The sequence below is a fragment of the Elgaria multicarinata genome, chromosome 6 (genome assembly GCF_023053635.1).
Source record: "Elgaria multicarinata webbii isolate HBS135686 ecotype San Diego chromosome 6, rElgMul1.1.pri, whole genome shotgun sequence".
NCBI classification, from domain to species: Eukaryota; Metazoa; Chordata; class Lepidosauria; order Squamata; family Anguidae; genus Elgaria; species Elgaria multicarinata.
The window spans coordinates 3,932,588-3,953,334 of NC_086176.1; the positions used below are offsets into that span (position 1 = coordinate 3,932,588).

General features: G+C 45.0%; 1 protein-coding gene across 1 annotated transcript in view; it reads right to left on the bottom strand.

Moving 5' to 3' along the window:
- The window catches only part of STXBP5L (syntaxin binding protein 5L), a 198,735-nt gene that overhangs the window by 96,772 nt on the left and 81,216 nt on the right, over window positions 1-20,747 (bottom strand). The window contains exon 12 of the mRNA XM_063128419.1: window positions 8,204-8,351. Within this exon, the coding sequence (XP_062984489.1) occupies window positions 8,204-8,351 (148 nt within the window). The remainder of the gene's footprint in view (window positions 1-8,203; window positions 8,352-20,747) is intronic.

Consider the following 20,747-nt stretch of genomic DNA (forward strand, 5'->3'; position numbering starts at 1 on the left):
GACAAACCTGGCTTCAGCCAGCTGCGGGCTGAAAAGGAAACAAGGCGACGGTCACGCCGCCTTTACCAAAAACGCCAGGCAATTAGGGAACAGCTGAGAGACCATGACTCAGCACTCTGACTCAGGATAAATACGCAGCTGTGAGCCAAGACGGATTTGTCAGAGATTATCTGAGCTTTCTGGCGAAAGCCTCGGTTCCTGCATCTCGTGACCTCGTGCCTTGCTCCCTGACTCCTGGTTCCTGATTCCGGCATTGACTCCTGGACCCCGTGACCACGCCTTGCTTCTCTGGACTCCTGGTTGACCGCGGACTGGTTTGTGACTACGCTTGCCTGTTATTTCCCCCTGGACTTTTGGACTGTTGTTTGGACTTTGCTGAATGCTGGCTGCGCTGACCCTGGACTGGACTCTCGACTACCTGCTTTGCCAACTCCCTAGACTTTGGACCGGACATTGACTACTCTGTAAGCCCTCTTCCCCGGCTGCTGCCTTGCTTTTGCCGAGTTACACTCCAGCCTCTGACTTTCCCTTCCCCATCTGCTTGTGTTCTATAAATAAACCGAACTGCTGTTTAGCTTCCAGTGTGTGGGTCGTTTATCTTTGTCAGCCTTTGGTGGCTTTCCCGGACAGCACTCTTGTCTAAGTACTTCTACTGATTATATCCCCAAACATCTTTCCTCTTTTAAAAAATGTGGATGAAACACCAAGGCCTTAGCTAGACCTAAGGTTTATCCCGGGATAGTCCTGGGGTCATCCCTGTTCATGTAAATGACACACAGGATATCCCAGGAGCAGGCAGGGACGACCCCAGGATAAACCTTAGGTCTAGCTAAGGCCTAAGTTCATATAAAAGGGTGAAAACAGAGAGCAATTTTTCAAAACAAACAAATCCCATGGTGGCATCCTATATTGTACTAATCTGTAGAATTTATTTTTTGTTCAGAATTTACTCGCAGAACATGTGCTTCCTTGGCACGTTTTTATTTCCTATACAATATTCCTGAATTCTCCCCCGCTATCTATGATGTCTATTATGCAATAAAGTCAATTCAGTGTTTCTGGCTTTATCATAGAAGATTACAACAAAGGGGATGTTAATGTTTTTTCCTACCCCTTTCCCTGACATCCAGCTTGACTTGGTAGTGAGACTGAGAAAAGGGGGAAACCAGAGAAAGGATTGAATGCTCTGGATAAAGCAGCACTTCTCCCATCTCTCAGCAAGCAGCCTTCTAGGCAAGACCTTCTGCGTTGCCTACAAGTGATTTGCATGACTACTGTAGGTCTTCACAGTTGCTTTCCTTTGCTCTGTCTACACCCAGCCTCAGAATGCCCAAGAGGTCACTGAAGCAGAAAAGATTAGGGTCAAGTCTGTTATATCTCCGTGCAATGCAAAAAGCTGTTAGATTTCTCTGATGTCTCCCCATTACTTATCTTAGAATCATAGAATCATAGAATAGTAGAATTGGAAGGGGCCTACAAGGCCATCGAGTCCAACCCCCTGCTCAATGCAGGAATCCACCCTAAAGCATCCCTGACAGATGGTTGTCCAGCTGCCTTTTGAATCTCTAGGGTGGGAGAGCCCACAACCTCCCTAGGTAATTGGTTCCATTGTCATACTGCTCTTACAGTCAGGAAGTTTTTCCTGATGTCCAGCCGGAATCTGGCTTCCTTTAACTTGAACCCATTAGTCCATGTTCTGTATGATTGAGAAGAGATCCTGGCCCTCCTCTGTGTGACAACCTTTGAAGAGTATTATTATGTCTCCCCTCAATCTTCTCTTCTCCAGGCTAAACATGCCCAGTTCTTTCAGTCTCTCTTCACAGGGCTTTGTTTCCAGACCCCTGATCATCCTGGTTGCCCTCCTCTGAACACGCTCCAGCTTGTCTGCGTCCTTCTTGAATTGTGGAGCCCAGAACTGGACGCAATACTCTAGATGAGGTACCAGTATTACAAACATTTAGGTACCAGTATTACAAACTCATTGGCTAAAGGTCCTGCTTGGATTGTGCAAAGCATAATTTAGCCTAAATCAATCAAATAGAACGCTTTGCATCCTTCCCAGCCAGCTACTGTAAGAATGTTGAAAAACCTGGGCGTAGGACATGGGGCACACCCCTCCTGTCTCTGTAAACGTGGTAACTCTGGAGGTGTTGGTACAACAATTTCTTAGGTTAGTAGGTGCCGCCAATCTTAACAAATAAGATCCACCAGGGGACAGGTTTAGCTCCTAATCCAACAGTGTTATTGAGTACACATCTCTATTTCTCCCATAATGGCCAAATGACAAGTTGGACTGAAGCCATGTTTAGCATTAGTCTGATAGCCAATTCTCGACTTTAAAACACCATTGGCACGGAATGATATGAAGTGGGGAAGTGGCAGGTAGGGAAGTGGGTGGCTTACCCTTACTCCAGCCATTGCTTCCCACTGAAATTCTCTCCCCACAGCTCTTTTACCTCCACCAGATCTGATTCCAGGTCTGTGTTTACCTTAGAACCCCATGGGAGGGAGAGAAAAATCTGAGAGGGTTGCTGTGGAAAAGCAGTGGATGGGAAACAGCAGCATCATGATTTCCAGAGGGCTAGCTGTGTCCGTCTATTGTAGCAAAATCCACAAAGAATCTTGTGGCACCTGAAAGGTTAAGAAATTTATTCTGGCATAATCTTTTGTGGATACTGCCAGCTTCAACAGATCCCTTGTCCAAAGGCTTAGAAACCTACCTTTGGACACATGAAGGGAAAGGCAGAGATGGCAGCTGCATGGGTCCACTGGCTGAGCATATTTCCTCCAAGAGGACTAAGAATGAAATATTAGCATCCCTTGCAAGGAAGTGACACTCTGCATGCCCAGAGGGCCCTCTCTTTGATGGGAATAATACTTGTAGTGTGATTTTCCTGCTGGAAATTTTGGTACTTGTAAACCTAATCTCAGTGGAGAAAGATGGTCTATCAGGAGCTGGGAGTGCCTGCAGCACCACCTATGCTGAATGTCAGTTTCTTCACCTTCAAGCAGAGGAAGGGGGAAATGATGGTAGAGCGAGCACTTTCTGAGTGCCTTTGAGGGCTTTGCATAGGCAAATACAGGAATATTTATGCATCCTGTACAATGGCTGGAGTCTACTACCAACTACCCAACCAAGGCAAGATGTTGATCATGCTTTCCAAAAATAAATTACAGATATTTCAAGGAAGTATAAAGTAGTAGTAATGGGGAACTTTATAATTGCCCTGATATCTGTTGGGAGACAAACCTACCAAGCATGGTCTCTCGAGGAAATTCCTGACTTGCTTGGTGATGACTTTCTCCTTCAGAAGATGGATAAAGGAACAAGGGGTTATCAATCATGCTTGACTTGATTCTGACCAGTAGGGAAGAGTTATTTGATGAGGTGAAAATAGCAGGAACTTTGGGAGAAAGCTCGAGTTTTTGATTTTAAGGAAAAACTGAAGCTGAGTGTAGTAAAACGTCTACCTTGGATTTCAGGAAAACTGATTTTAATAATCTGAGAACAATGTTAAGTAGGACAACCTAACAGGAAGAGGAGTTGAAGGGGATGGAAGTTCCTTAAAAAAGAGATACTAAAGGTGCAATCAGAAACAATCCCAATGAGGGAAAAAAGGTAATGTGGCTACATAAAAATATAAAAAAGGACACATATTGGGAGGTGGAAAGAGGGACAGGTCACTAAGGCAGTACAGGCAGATAGCCCAGAATTGCAGAAATAGTGACAGGTAACCTAAAACTGAGAGGTTGCTAAGAGATGCTACAGACTAGGGCTGTGCTCTGCTTCGCTTAGGGTTGTAGAAGCGGCATCGGAGCGGCTTGATTCGCCTCCATTAACGGCAGAGGCAGTGAGTCAGGGCAGGGCGAAGCATCGTGAAGTGGATCGCCCACTTGCGGAGCGATCAGCTTGTCACGAAGCTCCGTCCACCATTTTGGAAATTTTTCCCCATAACTTTTTTGTTTTTCAAGCTACATCCTTGAAATTTACTGTGTTTAGAGAGTGATCATTGAGGGTCATTTGTGTCGATTTTCAGAAGTTTTCATTGTGCGGTTTGCTTGCTATTAATTTCTTTAGAATGGGTAAAAGTAGGAGGGGTAACATTTTTTTGAAGCGATGAGAGGCAGATTGAACTCCCAATTGTGATGATAAGTGATCACCTGATGTGAAGCATCCTCCAATCCCAATGTTGGAGGGGGGGACTAAGCCAGAGACACCAGACACACTTTTCCTTTCTCTCTCTTTGTGGGGTTGGAGTTCGTGGAGAGAGGACTGTTAGTTAGTGTGCTGTAGCTGCGTTTGTTTGGAGGAGATAGGATTTAGCTTGGGGGGGGTGTGTGTTTGTTTCTGACTTCTTGCTTAGCTTTCCTGTGCTCTGTGTTTTGCCTTAGTTTGATTTATATAAATTTATAATTGTTCATTTTTGGAGTGTTTGTTTGTTTCCCATCCCCCACCCCTTCCCCGTCTTTTAAACCCTGTGTTCTGTGACTGTGTTTGTATTCATTTTCCTTATTTCTTCTATATAAAAAAGATTTTTAAAAAAAGAAAATTACACAAAAAAATTCTGTCCTTTCTTTCTCTCTCTAATTAAGTTTGACCATTCAAATAAAGTTTGGGCAAAGCACTACACAGTTTTCTCATTTCCCCAAATAATAAATACATTTATTATTACTATTAATATTATTATTTTAAATATTTATTGATAATGAGAAAAGGCAGTGCTCCCAGTGCTTCGGGGCATAGCCGCCTGCTGCCTCTCCTCCTCTGTGCCCACCTCACAGGTCTGGTTTGTGCATGTCTTGCTTTGACTCAGGGCAGGAGTCCTTCCTGGTGATGAAAAGGCAGCTGCATTGCTGCTGTGCTCACCCTGTTTAGACTTCTTGAAGTTCCATGTTAATTTTTGAAGTGTTGACGTTTCTTATTTAGGTTTATCTTTAAATATGCCCCACAATTCAGGGCATGTTTGGATTTCCTTTGAAATGGCCATGAATAAGGATCTATTTAGAAGCCCAGTTAGCTGTCCACAGCTTACAAAATCCCTAAGATACATACATTTCTGAAAATGGGGTGGGGGGATATTTTTCAAATATTCCCCAAAAATCAGGAGATGCTCAGATTTCCTTCAAAATGGCCATGAATAACGATCTATGTGGAAGCTGTCATGGTGCCCACTTACTGGTCTGTATCTGGAAAAATCCTTGAGATGTTTGCATTTCTGTAAATGGGGTGGGGAAATATTTTTAAAAATCCCCCCAAAATCAGGGCATGCTCAGATTTCCACCAAAATGGGCATGGATAAGGATCTAGGTGGAAGCTGTGATGGTGCCCAGTTGCAGGTCTGTATCTGGAAAAATGACAGATACATACCTTTCTGAAAATGTTTTTTTTTCCAAATATTACCCAAAAATCAGGGCATGCCCGGATTTCCTTCAAAATGGGTATGAATAACAATCAATGTGAAAGCTCTCATGGTGCCGATTTTGATATTTCTAACTTGAAAACTAAAAAGGTTATACACATTTGACATTTTCAATGCAAGTCTATGGGGGGAAACACAGAGCGATGCGGGGCGGAGCAGACCCTATCCAGAATTTGCTGATTGGGATCCAGAGCAGATTGGGGGGGTCCATGCACAGCCCTACCACAGACAACAAAAAAGTCTTCTTCAGATATGTTCAAAGTAAAAGAAGGACAAAAGTAGACCAGTTGGTCAGTGAAGATGACAAAATGCTGACAGGTGACCAACAATGTGGAACTGCTCAACTCCCATTTTGCATCAGTCATCTTCCAAAAGAAGATATTGGACTCATCTGGCATATGTGACAAATAGGCTGAAGAGGTAGGAGTGCAGTTTTAAATTGACAGAGAGACGGACCAGGAACACCTAAGCACCTTAAATGAACTCAAGTCCCCAGGTCCAGATGAATTGCATCTTAGGGTGTTGAAAGACTGAGAACCTCTATTATCTTTGAGAAATCCTGGAGAACAGGTGAAGTACCAAAGGACTGGAGGATGGCAAATGTTGCCCCTATCTTCAAAAAGGACAAAAAGGAAGATCCCAGGAAATTCCCAATACCTGGGAAGATTCTAGAGCAGATTATAAAGAGCTTGATCTGTAGGCACCTTGACACCAATGCAGTGATCACTGGAAGCTAGCACTGATTTGTCCTGCCAGATTAACCTTATTTTATTTTTTTATTTTTTTCCATGTGTGGGTAACTTCCTTAGTAGATCGTGGAAATTTTGTGGAAATAATATAACTTGACTTCAGCAAGGTATTTGACAAAGTGCCCCATAATAATTAGCAAGCTAATTGAATGTTGACTGGCTGGCACTCCTATTAGGTGGATCCCCAGTCGGATGTAGAATTGACTCAAAGATTGCTCATCAAGAGTTCCTCATCAAACTGGAGGGAGGTACCGAGTGGTGTGCTACAGAGTTCGGTCCTGGGCCCTATACTCTTTAACATTTTAATTAATGACTTGGAGGAAGAAGTGACAGGAATTTGTTAGATGACACAAAACTGAGTGGGAAAGTTAATACCTTAGGAGACAGAAACAAAATTTTAAATGATCTTGATAGGTTAGAAACTGGGTAGAAAATAACAGAATGAAATTCAACCGACAATAGAAGCATAGTTTCAAAACTGTGGAAAGCAACAGTTCCACCCTAATCTATGCTGGTCAGACCTCACTTCAAATACTGGGCCCACTTCTGGACACTACACTTTAAGGAGGATTCAGATAAAGTGATCAGGAGACTACAAATCCTACAAGGAAAGAGGGAAGGAATTGGGGACGTTTAGCCTTGAGAAGACTGAGAAGGGATGATAGCACTCTTAAGGGTTGTCACACAGAACAGGTCCACAACATGTTGGGAGGGACTGTAGCTCAGTGTGATAGAGCACATGCTTTGCAAGCAGAAGGTCCCAGGTTCGATCCCTGGCTTCTCCATGTAGGGCAAGGAAGGAATCCTGCCTAAGACCCTTGACAGCCACTGCCAGTCAGTGTGGATAATATTGGGTTAGATGGACCAATGGCCTGAGTCAGTATAATGCAGCTTCTATGTTCCTATGTACCAGACAAGACTGTAGGACACAAAATAACAGGCTCAATAAAAGGAAGGCAGTTTTTGGTTGAACATCAGGAAAAATATCTGTGCAGTCAGACAATGGAACCCACTGCATAGGGAAGTGGTGGGTTCTCCATTGCTGGAGGTATTCAATCAGAGACTAGACAGCCAACAGTTAGCAATACTTTAAACTGGATTCCTGCACCGAACAGGAGTTTGATATTGATGGTCTAAATGGCCCCTTCCAACTCTATGATTCTATGATCCCTATGCATTCCCTCTGTTTCTCCATTTCAAATCACCATTCCCCAATGTTTTGCAGTATGGAAGTGGCTGTTAGACTAATATTACATGTGGCTTAGAGCGTAATATAGTTTGCTCTAATGTGGATAGCTATCATTCACTTTTGTAGGGAATAGTACTGGTGTCAATCAGGGCTCAGGAGAACACAAATCCAAGGCCAGCCCCTGCCACAGTCCCTATCAGCCTGCAGAAGGCTTCTCACCCAGGTGCATGCCCAGAGGGTTTTTTTTATTCTTTTTTAAAAATGTATTTTGTATTGTTGTTTTTTTCCTGTTGGAAGAAAGCAACAAATATAACATGAAAATAAACACTGAGTGTGTGATCTAATCCCAGTCTAGTAATAATGTAAAAAAGAAACAACTTTGCACTGAGTAGCAAATCCTCAATTGTATTGGACACAGCATAAAACTGACAAATATTTGAGCTAGTATCACATTAGAGCACATATGAAAATATTGACCAGCATGTGCGAAGAGTAAAGAGCATAAAAGAGCTTATTTCTCCTTCTCCGCTTGGCACCATATCACGCTATTGCAGAGAATAAGCGGTCACCTTATATAGCCCTGCCCTCTTTACCTGATCACCGAATGTGGCTACAGAGTTTGAAGCACCAAGTAAGGAGGGAGAAATCAGGGCTCTATTATGTCTTAAGTAGTATGTCTGCATATGGGCAAAATTCTTTACATGTTCAAAACACCAAAAATAATCATCATAAAAATGATATAATTAAAAAAAATAAAATGTTCTGATGATAAAACTGCAATACATAAACATCAAATGGTCTTAATTAGCTCTAGTTCAATAAAACATTTCTGAATATTTTTTTACCTTATTGCTGTATCCTTGCTTCTTATATTTAGTGCCTACAGAATATAGCACAGGAATCAAATCTGCAGGACAGTCAGCAAAATATTCTGTGCAGGTAACTGGTGATTCATGAATGTCCATGGGGTATGGATTTTCAAAAACTGGAAAACTATTTGAGAAAGATATTTTTAGGGATTGTATTAGCATACCGTTTTAATAATAATAATAATAATAATAATAATAATACATAAACTACTAAAATAACATATGTTTGTGGTGCTGGAGCTGGAGCACCTCAAGGATGCTGTGAGCTAAACCGTGAAGGGACACCCAAGACGGGAAGGTCATGGTAGAGAGGTCAGACTAAATACGATCCCTGGGGAAGGTAATGGCAACCCACCCCAGTATTCTTGCCATGAAAACTAAATGGATCAGTACAACCAGAGATATGTCGGTATACCATCAGAAGATGGGACCCCCAGGTCGGAAGATGGTCAAAATGCTACTGGGGAGGAACAGAGGATAAGTTCAACTAGCCCCAGATGTGATGTCACAGCTAGCTCAAAGCTGAAAAGACGGCTAGCGGCCGACGGTGCTGGTGGTGAACGACAAATCTGATGTGCTAAAGATCAACACACCATAGGAACCTGGAATGTAAGATCTATGAGCCAGGGCAAATTGGATGTGGTTATTGGTGAGATGTCATATAGATATATTGGGTGTCAGTGAACTGAAATGGACTGGAATGGGCCACTTCACATCAGATCACCACCAGATCTACTACTGTGGACAAGAGGAGCACAGAAGAAATGGAGTAGCCTTCATAATTAATAATAAAGTGGCTAAAGCAGTGCTTGGATACAATCCAAAAAATGATAGAATGATCTCAATTCGAATTCAGGGTAAGCCATTTAACATCACAGTGATCCAAATATATGCCCCAACCACAGATGCTGAAGAAGCAGAAGTAGATCAGTTCTATGAGGATCTGCAGCACCTACTGGATAATACACCAAAAATGTTAAGTTTAAGAAAGTAAAAGGCTTGCGTAGTCATTAAAATTGTGTGTGTGGCTATCTCAAGGCTAAACAGAGGAAGACTATCTGTGAGCAATTACCTTGAGATAGAAGCTGTACTGGGAACCTTGCCAGGATTCTGTAAGATATCATGGTGTTAATGATATGAATATACCAAAGATCCTTGAGGCTGGGTTAGCCTAATCACAGCTGTATGTAATATAGATTAAAAAAACTATGTATATGTGTATAGCTTTTGTCACTCTGCACAATGACACGGAACTGTAAAGAAATCTGAAGCTAATAAACTTACTCTGCTAAGTAAGACCTGCATTGTGAGCTTTGTTTCTGAGCACAAACAGAATTCCCAAGGAAAAGTTCTGGCCCCAACAAAGGTTATGGGCCCAGCATAGCCAGTATTAGAACCAGAACCTGTTGGGAATGGTGCAGAATCAGAACCAGAACCTGGAGTCTGCTAAAATAAAGAAGACTGTTGATGGAGGAAGACATCAAGCTAAAGCCAGTGCTGAAAAGTGAGGAAAAACTCTCAATCAGCTGCCTCTGAGGAGGACTCTGAGCAGGAAGACAGTGAGATACCAATTCCTAAAGCAGAGGGAATGGTGGGGGCTGATGTGTCTGGTTTACATCAACTGATGGAAAAGCTTAATGACTCTAATTATGTGTTATGGTCTTACAAAATGCAAATGTACCTGATCCAGGCTGAACTGTGGTATGTAGTCACAGAGGATCCACCAGATGAAGCAGATCCACAGAATGCTAAAGATGATGCAAAAGCGATGGCAGTTATTGCATTAGCTGTGGAAGACTCTCAGATTTCTTTCATTCAGTTTTTGAATACATCAAAAGAGTGCTGGAATGCACTACAAGCTGTATATCAAAGAGAAGCAGCGGGCAGTAAAGTAATTCTTACCCGGAAGCTGTATGGAATGAAGCTGAAACCAGGGGAGTCTATGCCAAACCACTTAAAAGCCATGAGAGAAATCTTCAATTAACTCAGGGCACGAGGGATGGAGTTTACAAATATACATCAAGTCTATGTGATTCTGTCAAGCCTTGATCCATCGTACGACACGGTTGTCACCATGATGGAAAGTCAAGAGGAGAAAAATTTAACCCTTGAATACATAGCTGGGAAACTACTGGAAACCTATGAACGAAGACAAGCATCAAAACAACAAAGGCTTAAACTTCCTGTGGCTGAGTTTCAACAAAGCCATAAATCTCCTGATGTGGTATCTGCATTAAAGGCAAGGATATGCTTTAATTGTGGTTCCACAGGACACTTAAGGCGGGATTGCAACAAGAAGAAGAAAAAGCAGCTGACTGCAAAGTGGAGAGAAGAAAACAGCGCGAATGGAATTGAATCAACAAAGAAATGCCTTCTTGCAAGAGTAAAAGAGACAATGGATCCTTGGTTTTTGGACTCTGGGGCTTCAATAAGTATGGCAAAAGACAAATTTTCATTTGTTTCTTTGAAAACTTCTACTCCAGAGCAACAAAGTGTTACCCTTGCAAATGGAACAAAAATCCAGATATGTGGTGTGGGTAATGTATATTTTGATTGTCTGGGAGTTGAACTACAAAATGTTTTATATGTACCAGAATTGGAAACAAACCTTTTAAGTGTGTCGCAGTTAACAGACATGGGGTATGAGGTTTCTTTTACTGAAGAAAATTGTGCAATAAAACAGGGAAACAAGGTGTGTGTGCAGGGAATAATGAAAGATTCCTTGTATGTCATTAATACTTGTAAAGAAAATGAAGTTGTTGCCAGCAAATTCACTACAAAAACAGTAGCCAATTGCAAACCACACCAAGAGTGCATCCATTTGACTCATAGAAGGTTTGGTCATGCCAACTATAAAACAATTTCTAAGATACCAGAATTGTGTGAAGGGGTGAAAATCAAACCATGTTCTAACTTTGTAGAATGTGCTGTATGTAGTGAGACCAAATGCCATAAATCAAACATTCCACAACATAGTGAGAGAACAACAGAAAAAATATTTGAATTAATTCATGCAGATCTTGTAGGTCCTTTTGAGACAAGTCAAGGGGGGAACAGATTTTTCTTGTCTATTGTTGATGATTACAGTAGATTTGGGTTTGTGTATGTGTTAAAACATAAGAGTGAAACTTTTGATAAATTCAAAGCGTTTGTGAAGTGGGCTGGAAATAGATTCAAAGAACCTATAACCACTTTATGAACAGATAAGGGGGGTGAATTCCTCAGAAACCAGTTTAAAAAATTCCTCAGTGAGGAGGGTATACAACACAACCTCACTGCCCCATATTCACCATTTCAAAATGAGGTTGCAGAAAGAAAAAAATGAACCTTGCAAAACATGTTAAGGGCTCTACTGAGAGAGTCAGGTTTGTCCAATTTGTTCTGGGCAGTAGTTTTGACCACCTCAAACTATTTGTTGAACAGACTTTACCACTCTGTACATGGAAAAACTCCATATGAAATGTTTTATAACAGAAAGCTGAGGGTATCACATGTACTGGGTTTTGGTAGTAAATGTTTTGTTCATTGTCAGAAAGAAAACAGACCAGGAAAACTAACTCAAAGAGGTTTGGAATGTCAACTGTTGGGATATGATACACAAACAAAAGGCTTTCGTTTGTGGTCTTCATATCACAGAAGTGTAATTGTGAGCAGGGACGTTGTTTTTCATGAACAAATGCAGGAAACAAAACAATACGTAAGTTTGCCTGTAGAACAGAAAGATGTTGACACAGAAAAAATTCCTGAGCTATCTCAGCAAGAGAGGGAGGGGGAAGAAACTGTGGAGGAAAGTGAAACTGTTTCTGAAACTGTGCCAAGACATTCAGAGAGGGAATGCAAAGCTCCAATTCGTTATTCAGATGAATTCCAAAGTAAACAGGTTTCTCATAGAGCTTTACTGATAGCCTATGAACCTACCACATTTGAAGAGATTCAAGAAATTGAACCTACAGAGGCTCAGGGCTGGCATGAAGCAATGTCAGAAGAAATCAGGGCAATGGAAAAAAATGGAACGTGGGAGCTAGTACCTTTACCTGAAGGTCATAAAGCCATTACTAGTAAATGGGTATTCAAAGTTTTTTAAAAAAGAGACTCCAACACAGGGTCATTTCTGATTGACCAAAGTGACAAAATAAAAAAAATTGCTGGAAGAACACAGCATGGAGAATTGTAAAATTGTTGCCACTCCCATGGCCACTGATTTTCAAAAACAGATTGACAATACTGAAATGGAAGATATACAGAAATATCAAAGTGTAATTGAAAGTTTACTTTATCTAGCAAACCTGAGTAGACAATGTAAGGGTAAGGCGAGGGTTAACTGGGACTTGGGACTGGAATGTCTTTTAATTTGTAAATTTTATGGTTTCATAGGATGAGAGATAAGGAAACCAGGCAGCTGTATGGGGGAGAAGACTGGAGCCAGGCTGGTTGTAACTGTCTGTCCTTGAGTGATTAAACGGCCCAAGCGAGAGGTGTGAAGACACTCCACGCATCAAAGCTGAAGGGAGGGGGAAAAGGAGTGAAAAGGATGGTATAAAGATATCCCCTGTGAAGGGAACCGGGAGTGTCGGCTGAGATCGGTCTGGGGTGACGTATGACATTGTAGTTTTAGTTTATAGCTTGCCTGCACTGGGTTCTTATATATATGCATGCTTTTATATCCCATGTATTCCTACCCTTTTCCTAATAAATGGTCTTAAACCTCCTTTTGTGAGCTGTGAGTGTCTGTGCCTGGGGATCCGTGCTAAATCCAGTCAAGAAGCCAGCTGGGTGCTGGGCGCTCTTCCTTTACATGGTGGGCAGCGCTGGGATTTGACACGGATCTAGAGGGGCAAGACGCTGGTAGGAAAAAGGGGATAGAGACGAGGCATAGGTACGAACCCAGTGGGAACAAGGTCGAGTAGGCAGCCAACAATGTCTCAGGATCGTGGAGCAGCAGCTCCAGGTGTGGAGTTGTTGGGGGCGACTTCTCAGGAAGGAGCGGAAGGGAATCCCATCGCAGCTACTATTGAGTGGGTGGTGGAGGGGACGCCTAGCTCTGTGGAGAGGGCCCGGAGGCGACACATCGAGCCGCTCTGGACGCCAGGTGAAGGGCAGGAAGGAGCATGGTACAACGTTCAACCCAAAACCCCATACCCTCAGGGGATGGAAGGCGGAGACGGCCCAGGCATGAAGGCGGAAGAAAATAGTGAGGTGAAGATGCGATGAATGTATACTGAATGCTTGGAGCTGGTGACATGCCATTTGAAGGTGGTCGAGATGGAGAGAGAAGGGGCCCGGGGGCAATCGCCGGCGGGGTCGACGAGGCACCGATTCGACTGACGAGCGTTTCTGGTGTACCAGGAAGGCGACGATGTGGGGGCTTTTCTGGCGGTCTTCGAGGACACCTGCGATGAATTGGGGATCCCGGCCGCCCAAAGGATGAGTCTGTTGCGCCCACAGGTTTCCGGGACTTTGAGGGAGCTGATTGCCACCATTCCTCGAGAGCTGCGGCAAGACTATGGGCATTTTAAGGCAGTGGCGAAGGAGCAGTATGCCCTTACAGTGGAGCATTGTTGCCAAAAGTTTAGGCAGCTCACCAGAAATCCAAAGGAAACCTTCGCGCCCTTTACTACACGAATGCTGACCGCAATGGAAGCCTGGTTGGAGGCGGAGGGAGTCCGTGACCTCAAGGCGGCGAAAGATCTGATGGCCAAGGAGCAGCTCTATCGACAGTTCCCCAAGAAATATGATGCCTGGATGGGGGAAAAGAACCCCAAGATGCCGATGGAGGCTGCTCAGATGGCGGACCGTCTACAGGTGTTTGAGCGGAAAAGCGTTGGGAGAACCCCCCAGGCGGCAGAGAAGGGTACAGAGAGGCGTCCAGGAGAAGTGTCGGCGGAGAAGACGACGGCCTGGCCTGGGAAGGAGCGCCGAGAGAAAGGGAGTGCCCCACCAGCGGCAGTGGCGGGGGCAGGGCCCCAAGCGAGTGGAGGGTGCTTCTACTGCAAAGAGCCCGGGCACTTGAAGAGGGAATGCCCAAGGCTGGCGGAGAAGCAGGCGGGGGCGAGCGGGGGCGGTCCAGCTCCGCGGCCGGTGGTGCGAGCGGCAGCGGCCCCACCAGCACCGTCATCCCCGTTATCAAATTGGAGTGACAACAGTGAGGGAGAAGTTGCTGACCTGGAGTTCCTCTTCTGCCATCGCCATGTAGTTGGTGACCCCAGCGCAGCTCCAATGGAGTCGGAAGAAATTCTGTGAGTGTGTGGTGGTCGATGGGAGAAAGGTGTGGGCTCAAAGGGACACCTGCGTGGATTTAAGCAGCGTACATGTGGGCCTGCTTAAGCCGGAGCAGAAATTTTTGGGCTGAACTGTGACAGTAACCCCTTATGGAGCACCTCCTTTTGAGGCGCCGCTGGCTCGAGTAAAGATTGAGTACCGGGGGTGGAAGGGAGAATTGATTATACTCACGCACACCGAGGGCCCCGCTTTCCTATTAGGGAAGGACTTATGTTTTAAAGTTACACAACTGGCCGTGGTTACTCGGGGGAAAGCTGCCAGGAGGAGGGAGGAGGAGGGAAGTGAGACGGAGGATGCCCCTTTAAGCGGGTCACCCGAAGCTGAGGAGGAGGGAGGGGGGCCTGCCCCAGAGAGCTTGGACACCCCAGAGTTCCAACGAGAACTTCAACAAGACCCCACCCTACAAGGGTGTCGGGAGTCGGCGGGGGGGGCCGTCAGAAGGAAGGGGGAAAACGGGCATGGCAGTGTTCGCCTGGGAAAGGGGATTTTTGTATCGGTTATTCTTGCTCAAGGGAGGGGGCGGGGTGGAGAGGAAACAGCTGGTGGTGCCCCAGTCGTCGTGGAGGAAGGTGCTAGAGGCAGCCCACGAATTGCTATGGGGGGGCACCTAGGGATTCGCCGAACCTTGGAGCGGGTGAGCCAGGATTTCTACTGGCCAGGAGTAGCCCAGGAAGTACGGGACTTTTGCTCCATCTGTGAAACCTGCCAACGAGTAGGGTTTCCCCGGGACCACCCAAAAGCCCCACTTCGCCCTTCTCCCATTACGGAAGTGCCATTCGAAAAGATGGGGGTGGATATACTGGGGCCATTCAGCCCGGCAACCTGGGCAGGGAAGAAATACATCAACCCTGGTAAATTATGCCACTCGGTTTGCGGAGGTGGTGCCCCTTTCCACCATTTCCGCCCCGCAGTTGGCAAAGGCTATGATGACGGTCTTCACCCACTTGGGAGTCCCCAGAGTATTGGTGCACGATCTGGGGGGCGGGTTCATATCCCAACTGCTGAAGGAGCTATGGAAGCTGGCCAGAGTGCAGCAGTGTACTTCCGCGGCGTACCATCACGAAGGGAATGGGCTAGTAGAGCCGTTCAACCAATCATTAGGGAAGATGCTGAAGGCATGCACCAAGCATGCGGCGGATTGGGACCAGGCCCTACCCTACCTCCTTTTCGCCGCCCGAGATGCTAAAAGCGATAGCTTGGGGTTTTTGGCGAACGAGCTGGTGTTCGGGTGGGAACTGAGGGGCCCGCTAAAGCTGCTGAGGGAGGGGTGGGAAGGACGGACATCCCCCACTCCTGTTTCGGTAGTGGCGTATATGCAGGATCTACAGAATTTGTTGAGGGAGGTAGGGGAGGCTGCACAAGAGAACTTAGCCTGAGCCCAACAGATGCAGAAAGGGTGGTACGATAGGAAAGCGAGGCAATGGGTATTCCAGGAGGGGGACAAGGTGCTAGTGTTGAGACCGCTGAAGCTGGAAAAGCTGGCGGTCAGGTGGGAAGGGCCCTTGGTGGTGGAGAAGAAGTTAAATGAGGTGAATTACTTGTTAAAGGATCCCGCATCCCAACGCCGCTTGAAGGTATACCATGTAAACATGATGAAGCTGTTTCAGAAGCGAGCCGTTCGGGTGTGCCAGGTGGGAAAGGGGGGTCCGTTAGATGAGGAGGCAGGAATGACGTATTGGCTAGTTACCAGGGAAAGGAGGGGCTGGCAGACATCCAGATACCAGAGGAATTGGGTCCAGAGCAGCTGAAGTGGTGCTTGGGGGAGTTTGAGAAGCTGTTTTCGGGGCTGCCGGGATGGACGTCCCTGATGACACAATCTATCTGCACCGGGAATCATCCGCCGGTCCAGTCCCCCCCCCATCGGTTGAACGGCTGACAGTTGGAGATAGTAAACAAGGAGATTGAGGAGATGTTGGCGATGGGGGTCATTAAGAAAAGCCACAGTCCATGGTCCTCCCCCCTCGTACTCGTGGCGAAGAAAGATGGCTCGGTCTGTTTTTGCGTGGACTTTAGAAAGCTTAACAGTATTTCCACGGTGGCAGCTTATCCCATGCCGCGCACGGACGATCTGATAGAGACGCTAGGGAAGGCCAAATATATCTCCACATTAGATCTAACTAAGGGGTATTGGCAGGTGCCATTAGATGAGAACACTGCCTTGAAGTCTGCCTTTTCTACCCCTAGGGGGCACTATCAGTTCACCGTGTTGCCGTTCGGGCTCTCGAATGCTCCGGGAGGCTTTCAGAAGCTTATGGACCGAGTTCTGGAGGGGTTAGGGGCTTTTTCGTGCGTTTACCTGGATCATGTGGCGGTGTTTAGTGACACTTGGGAGCAGCACTTAGAACATCTGACCCAGGTGCTGGGGCGGCTGCGGGAGGCCGGGTTAACCGTGAAGGCCTCCAAATAACAATTTGGAAGGGGGGAAGTGACGTATCTGGGGCATCGGGTGGGGCAGGGAGCGTTAAAGCCCCTGGAGGCCAAGGTGGAGGCAGTCCAGCAGTGGCCTATCCCCCAGACTAAAAAACAGGTCCAGTCCTTCTTGGGGTTAGCGGGCTACTATCGTAGGTTCGTTCCCAACTTTAGCCAGCTAGTGGCCCCCCTGACCGATTTGTGTAAGAAGAGACAGCCGGTAAGGGTGCAGTGGACAAAAGCCTGCCAGCGAGCGTTTGAGGGGTTAAAGGAGAAGTTAAAGCGCACGCCCATTCTTCGAGCGCCTGACTTCGATCAGCCATTTGTGGTGCAAACGGATGCCTCGGAAACCGGGTTGGGAGCAGTGCTGCTTCAGGAAGGAGAAGGGGGGCAGCTCCAGCCTGTTGCGTTCATCAGCAAAAAGCTGCTGCAGCGAGAGAGGACATTGGCAACCATTGAAAAGGAGTGCTTGGCCATCGTGTGGGCAGTGGGGAAATTACGTCCCTACCTCTGGGGTCGACCATTTCAAATACAAACAGATCATTCCCAGCTGTGCTGGTTGTCCCAGGTGAAAAACACCAACCAGAAGTTGTTAAGATGGAGCTTGGCGCTACAGGATTATGAGTTCACCATTTCCCATATTAAGGGCAAGGATAATGTTGTGGCCGATGGCTTGTCCCGAAGCTTTGGGTGAGAGGGAGAAGTGGAGGAATGGTGTGTGAAGCCCCTGCCCCTGCGTGGGCACAAAAAAGAGAATAAAAGAAAAAGGGGTCAATGTGTAAACCGGGAAGAGAAAGGAGGAGATAGGATGGAATTTTCTAGAAATTCCATCTTAAGGGGGGAGGTATAAGGGTAAGGCGAGGGTTAACTGGGACTTGGAACTGGAATGTCTTTTAATTTGTAAATGTTATGGTTTCATAGGATGAGAGATAAGGAAACCAGGCAGCTGTATGGGGGAAAAGACTGGAGCCAGGCTGGTTGTAACTGTCTGTCCTTGAGTGATTAAATGGCCCAAGCGAGAGGTGTGAAGACACTCCACGCATTAAAGCTGAAGGGAGGGGGGAAAGGAGTGAAAAGGATGGTATAAAGATATCCCCTGTGAAGGGAACCGGGAGTTTCGGCTGAGATCGGTCTGGGGTGACATATGAGATTGACATTTCAGTTTTTAGCTTGCCTGCACTGGGTTCTTATATATATGCATGCTTTTATAGTTTTATTCTGCTAATACCATGTATTCCTACCCTTTTCCTAATAAATGGTCTTAAACCTCCTTTTGTGAGCTGTGAGTGTCTGTGCCTGGGGATCCATGCTAAATCCAGTCAAGAAGCCAGCTGGGTGCTGGGCGCTCTTCCTTTACAGACCAGATATTACATTTGCTGTGAATCTTTTAAGCAGAAAAACGACAAAGCCTTCTGTATCTGATTGGACAGCTGTAAAACGTGTGTTGAGATATCTAAAAGGTAAAATCAACCACAAGTTGGAAATATCTGCACACAAAGATGGAGATTTCTGTGTCTATGCTGATGCTGACTGGGCTAATGCAATTGATAGCAAATCTACCAGTGGAGCAGTATTCTTTTACAATCAATCTTTGATTGACTGGTATACAAGAAAACAAAACTGTGTAGCAGTCTCCAGTGCAGAAGCAGAATATATCAGCTTATCTCTGGCTTGTAATGAAATTGAGTGGTACAAGCAGTTGTTTGCTGACCTAGGGCTGGAAATAAAAACACCAGTAAACATATTTGAGGATAACCAGGCCTGTATTAGTATTGCTACATCTGAAAGGTGTAAACCAAGAACTAAACATGTGGATGTCCGTTACTCTCATGTAAAGGACATAATCCAGAAGGGTTGGATTAAACTTGAATATTGTCCATGTGAAATGATGCTGGCTGATTTATTCACAAAGCCACTACCAATGGTGAAACACAAGGAGATGCTTTTAAAGCTAGGCCTCAATTGTAACACAATTTAAACAACATACGCAAGAGGAGGACTGTTAAGTTTAAGAAAGTAAAAAGGCTTGCGTAGTCATTAAAATTGTGTGTGTGGCTATCTCAAGGCTAAACAGAGGAAGACTATCTGTGAGCAATTACCTTGAGATAGAAGCTGTACTGGGAACCTTGCCAGGATTCTGTAAAATATCATGGTGTATGAATATACCAAAGATCCTTGAGGCTGGGTTAGCCTAATCACAGCTGTATGTAATATAGATAAAAAAAACTGTGTATATATGTATGTGTGTATAGCTTTTGTCACTCTGCACAATGACACGGAATTGTAAAGAAATCTGAAGCTAATAAACTTACTCTGCTAAGTAAGACCTGCATTGTGAGCTGTGTTTCTGAGCACAAACAGAATTCCCAAGGAAAAGTTCTGGCCCCAACAAAAAAGAGATGTTATTTTCGTTACAGGAGACTGGAACACTAAGGTGGGTAGTCAAATTACTACTGCATGGTCTAGGAGAACAAAATGAAGCGTGGCATAGGCTGATAGAATTTTGCCAGGACAACTCACTGTGCATAACAAACACTCTCTTCCAACAACCTAGAAGACGGCTTTATACATGGACTTCACCAGATGGCCGACACCGAAATCAGATTGACTACATCCTTTGCAGCCAAAGGTGGTGGACATCTATACAGACAATAAAAACAAGACCTGGAGCTGACTGTAGTTCAGATCACCAACTTCTTATTGCACAATTTAGAATCAAACTAAAGAGAATAGGGAAGACCCACAGATCAGTTAGATATGAGTTCACTAATATTCCTAATGAATATGCAGTGGAAGTGAAGAATAGATTTAAGGGACTAGATTTAGTAGATAGGGTCCCGGAAGAACTATGGACAGAAGTCCGCAACATTGTCCAAGAGGTGGCAACAAAAAACGTCCCAAAGAAAAAGAAAACCAAGAAGGCAAGATAGCTGTCTGCTGAGACACTGGAAGTAGCCCAAGAAAGAAGGAAAGCAAAAGGCAACAGTGATAGGGGGAGATATGCCCAATTAAATGCAAAATTCCAAAGGTTAGCCAGAAGAGATAAGGAATTATTTTTAAACAAGCAATGCACAGAAGTGGAAGAAGACAACAGAATAGGAAGGACAAGAGACCTCTTCCAGAAAATTAGAAACATCAGAAGTAAATTCCAGGCAAAAATGGGTATGATCAAAAACAAAGATGGCAAGGACCTAACAGAAACAGAAGAGATCAAGAAAAGGTGGCAAGAATATACGGAAGATCTGTATAGGAAGGATAATAATATCGGGGATAGGTCAGACAGTGTGGTCAGTGAGTTAGAGCCAAACATCCTGAAGAGTGAGGTTGAATGGGCCTTAAGAAGCATTGCTAATAACAAGGCAGCAGGAGACGACGGTATCCCAGCTGAACTGTTTAAAATATTGCAAGATGATGCTGTCAAGGTGATGCATGCCATATGCCAGCAAATTTGGAAAACACAAGAATGGCCATCAGATTGGAAAAAATCAACTTATATCCCCATACCAAAAAAGGGAAACACTAAAGAATGTTCAAACTATCGGACAGTGGCACTTATTTCACACGCCAGCAAGGTAATGCTCAAGATCCTGCAAGGTAGACTCCAGCAATTCATGGAGCGAGAATTGCCAGATGTACAAGCTGGGTTTAGAAAAGGCAGAGGGACTAGAGACCAAATTGCCAATATCCGCTGGATAATGGAGAAAGCCAGGGAGTTCCAGAAAAACATCTATTTCTGCTTTATTGACTATTCTAAAGCCTTTGACTGTGTGGATCATAACAAACTGTGGCAAGTTCTTGGTGGTATGGGGATACCAAGTCATCTTGTCTGCCT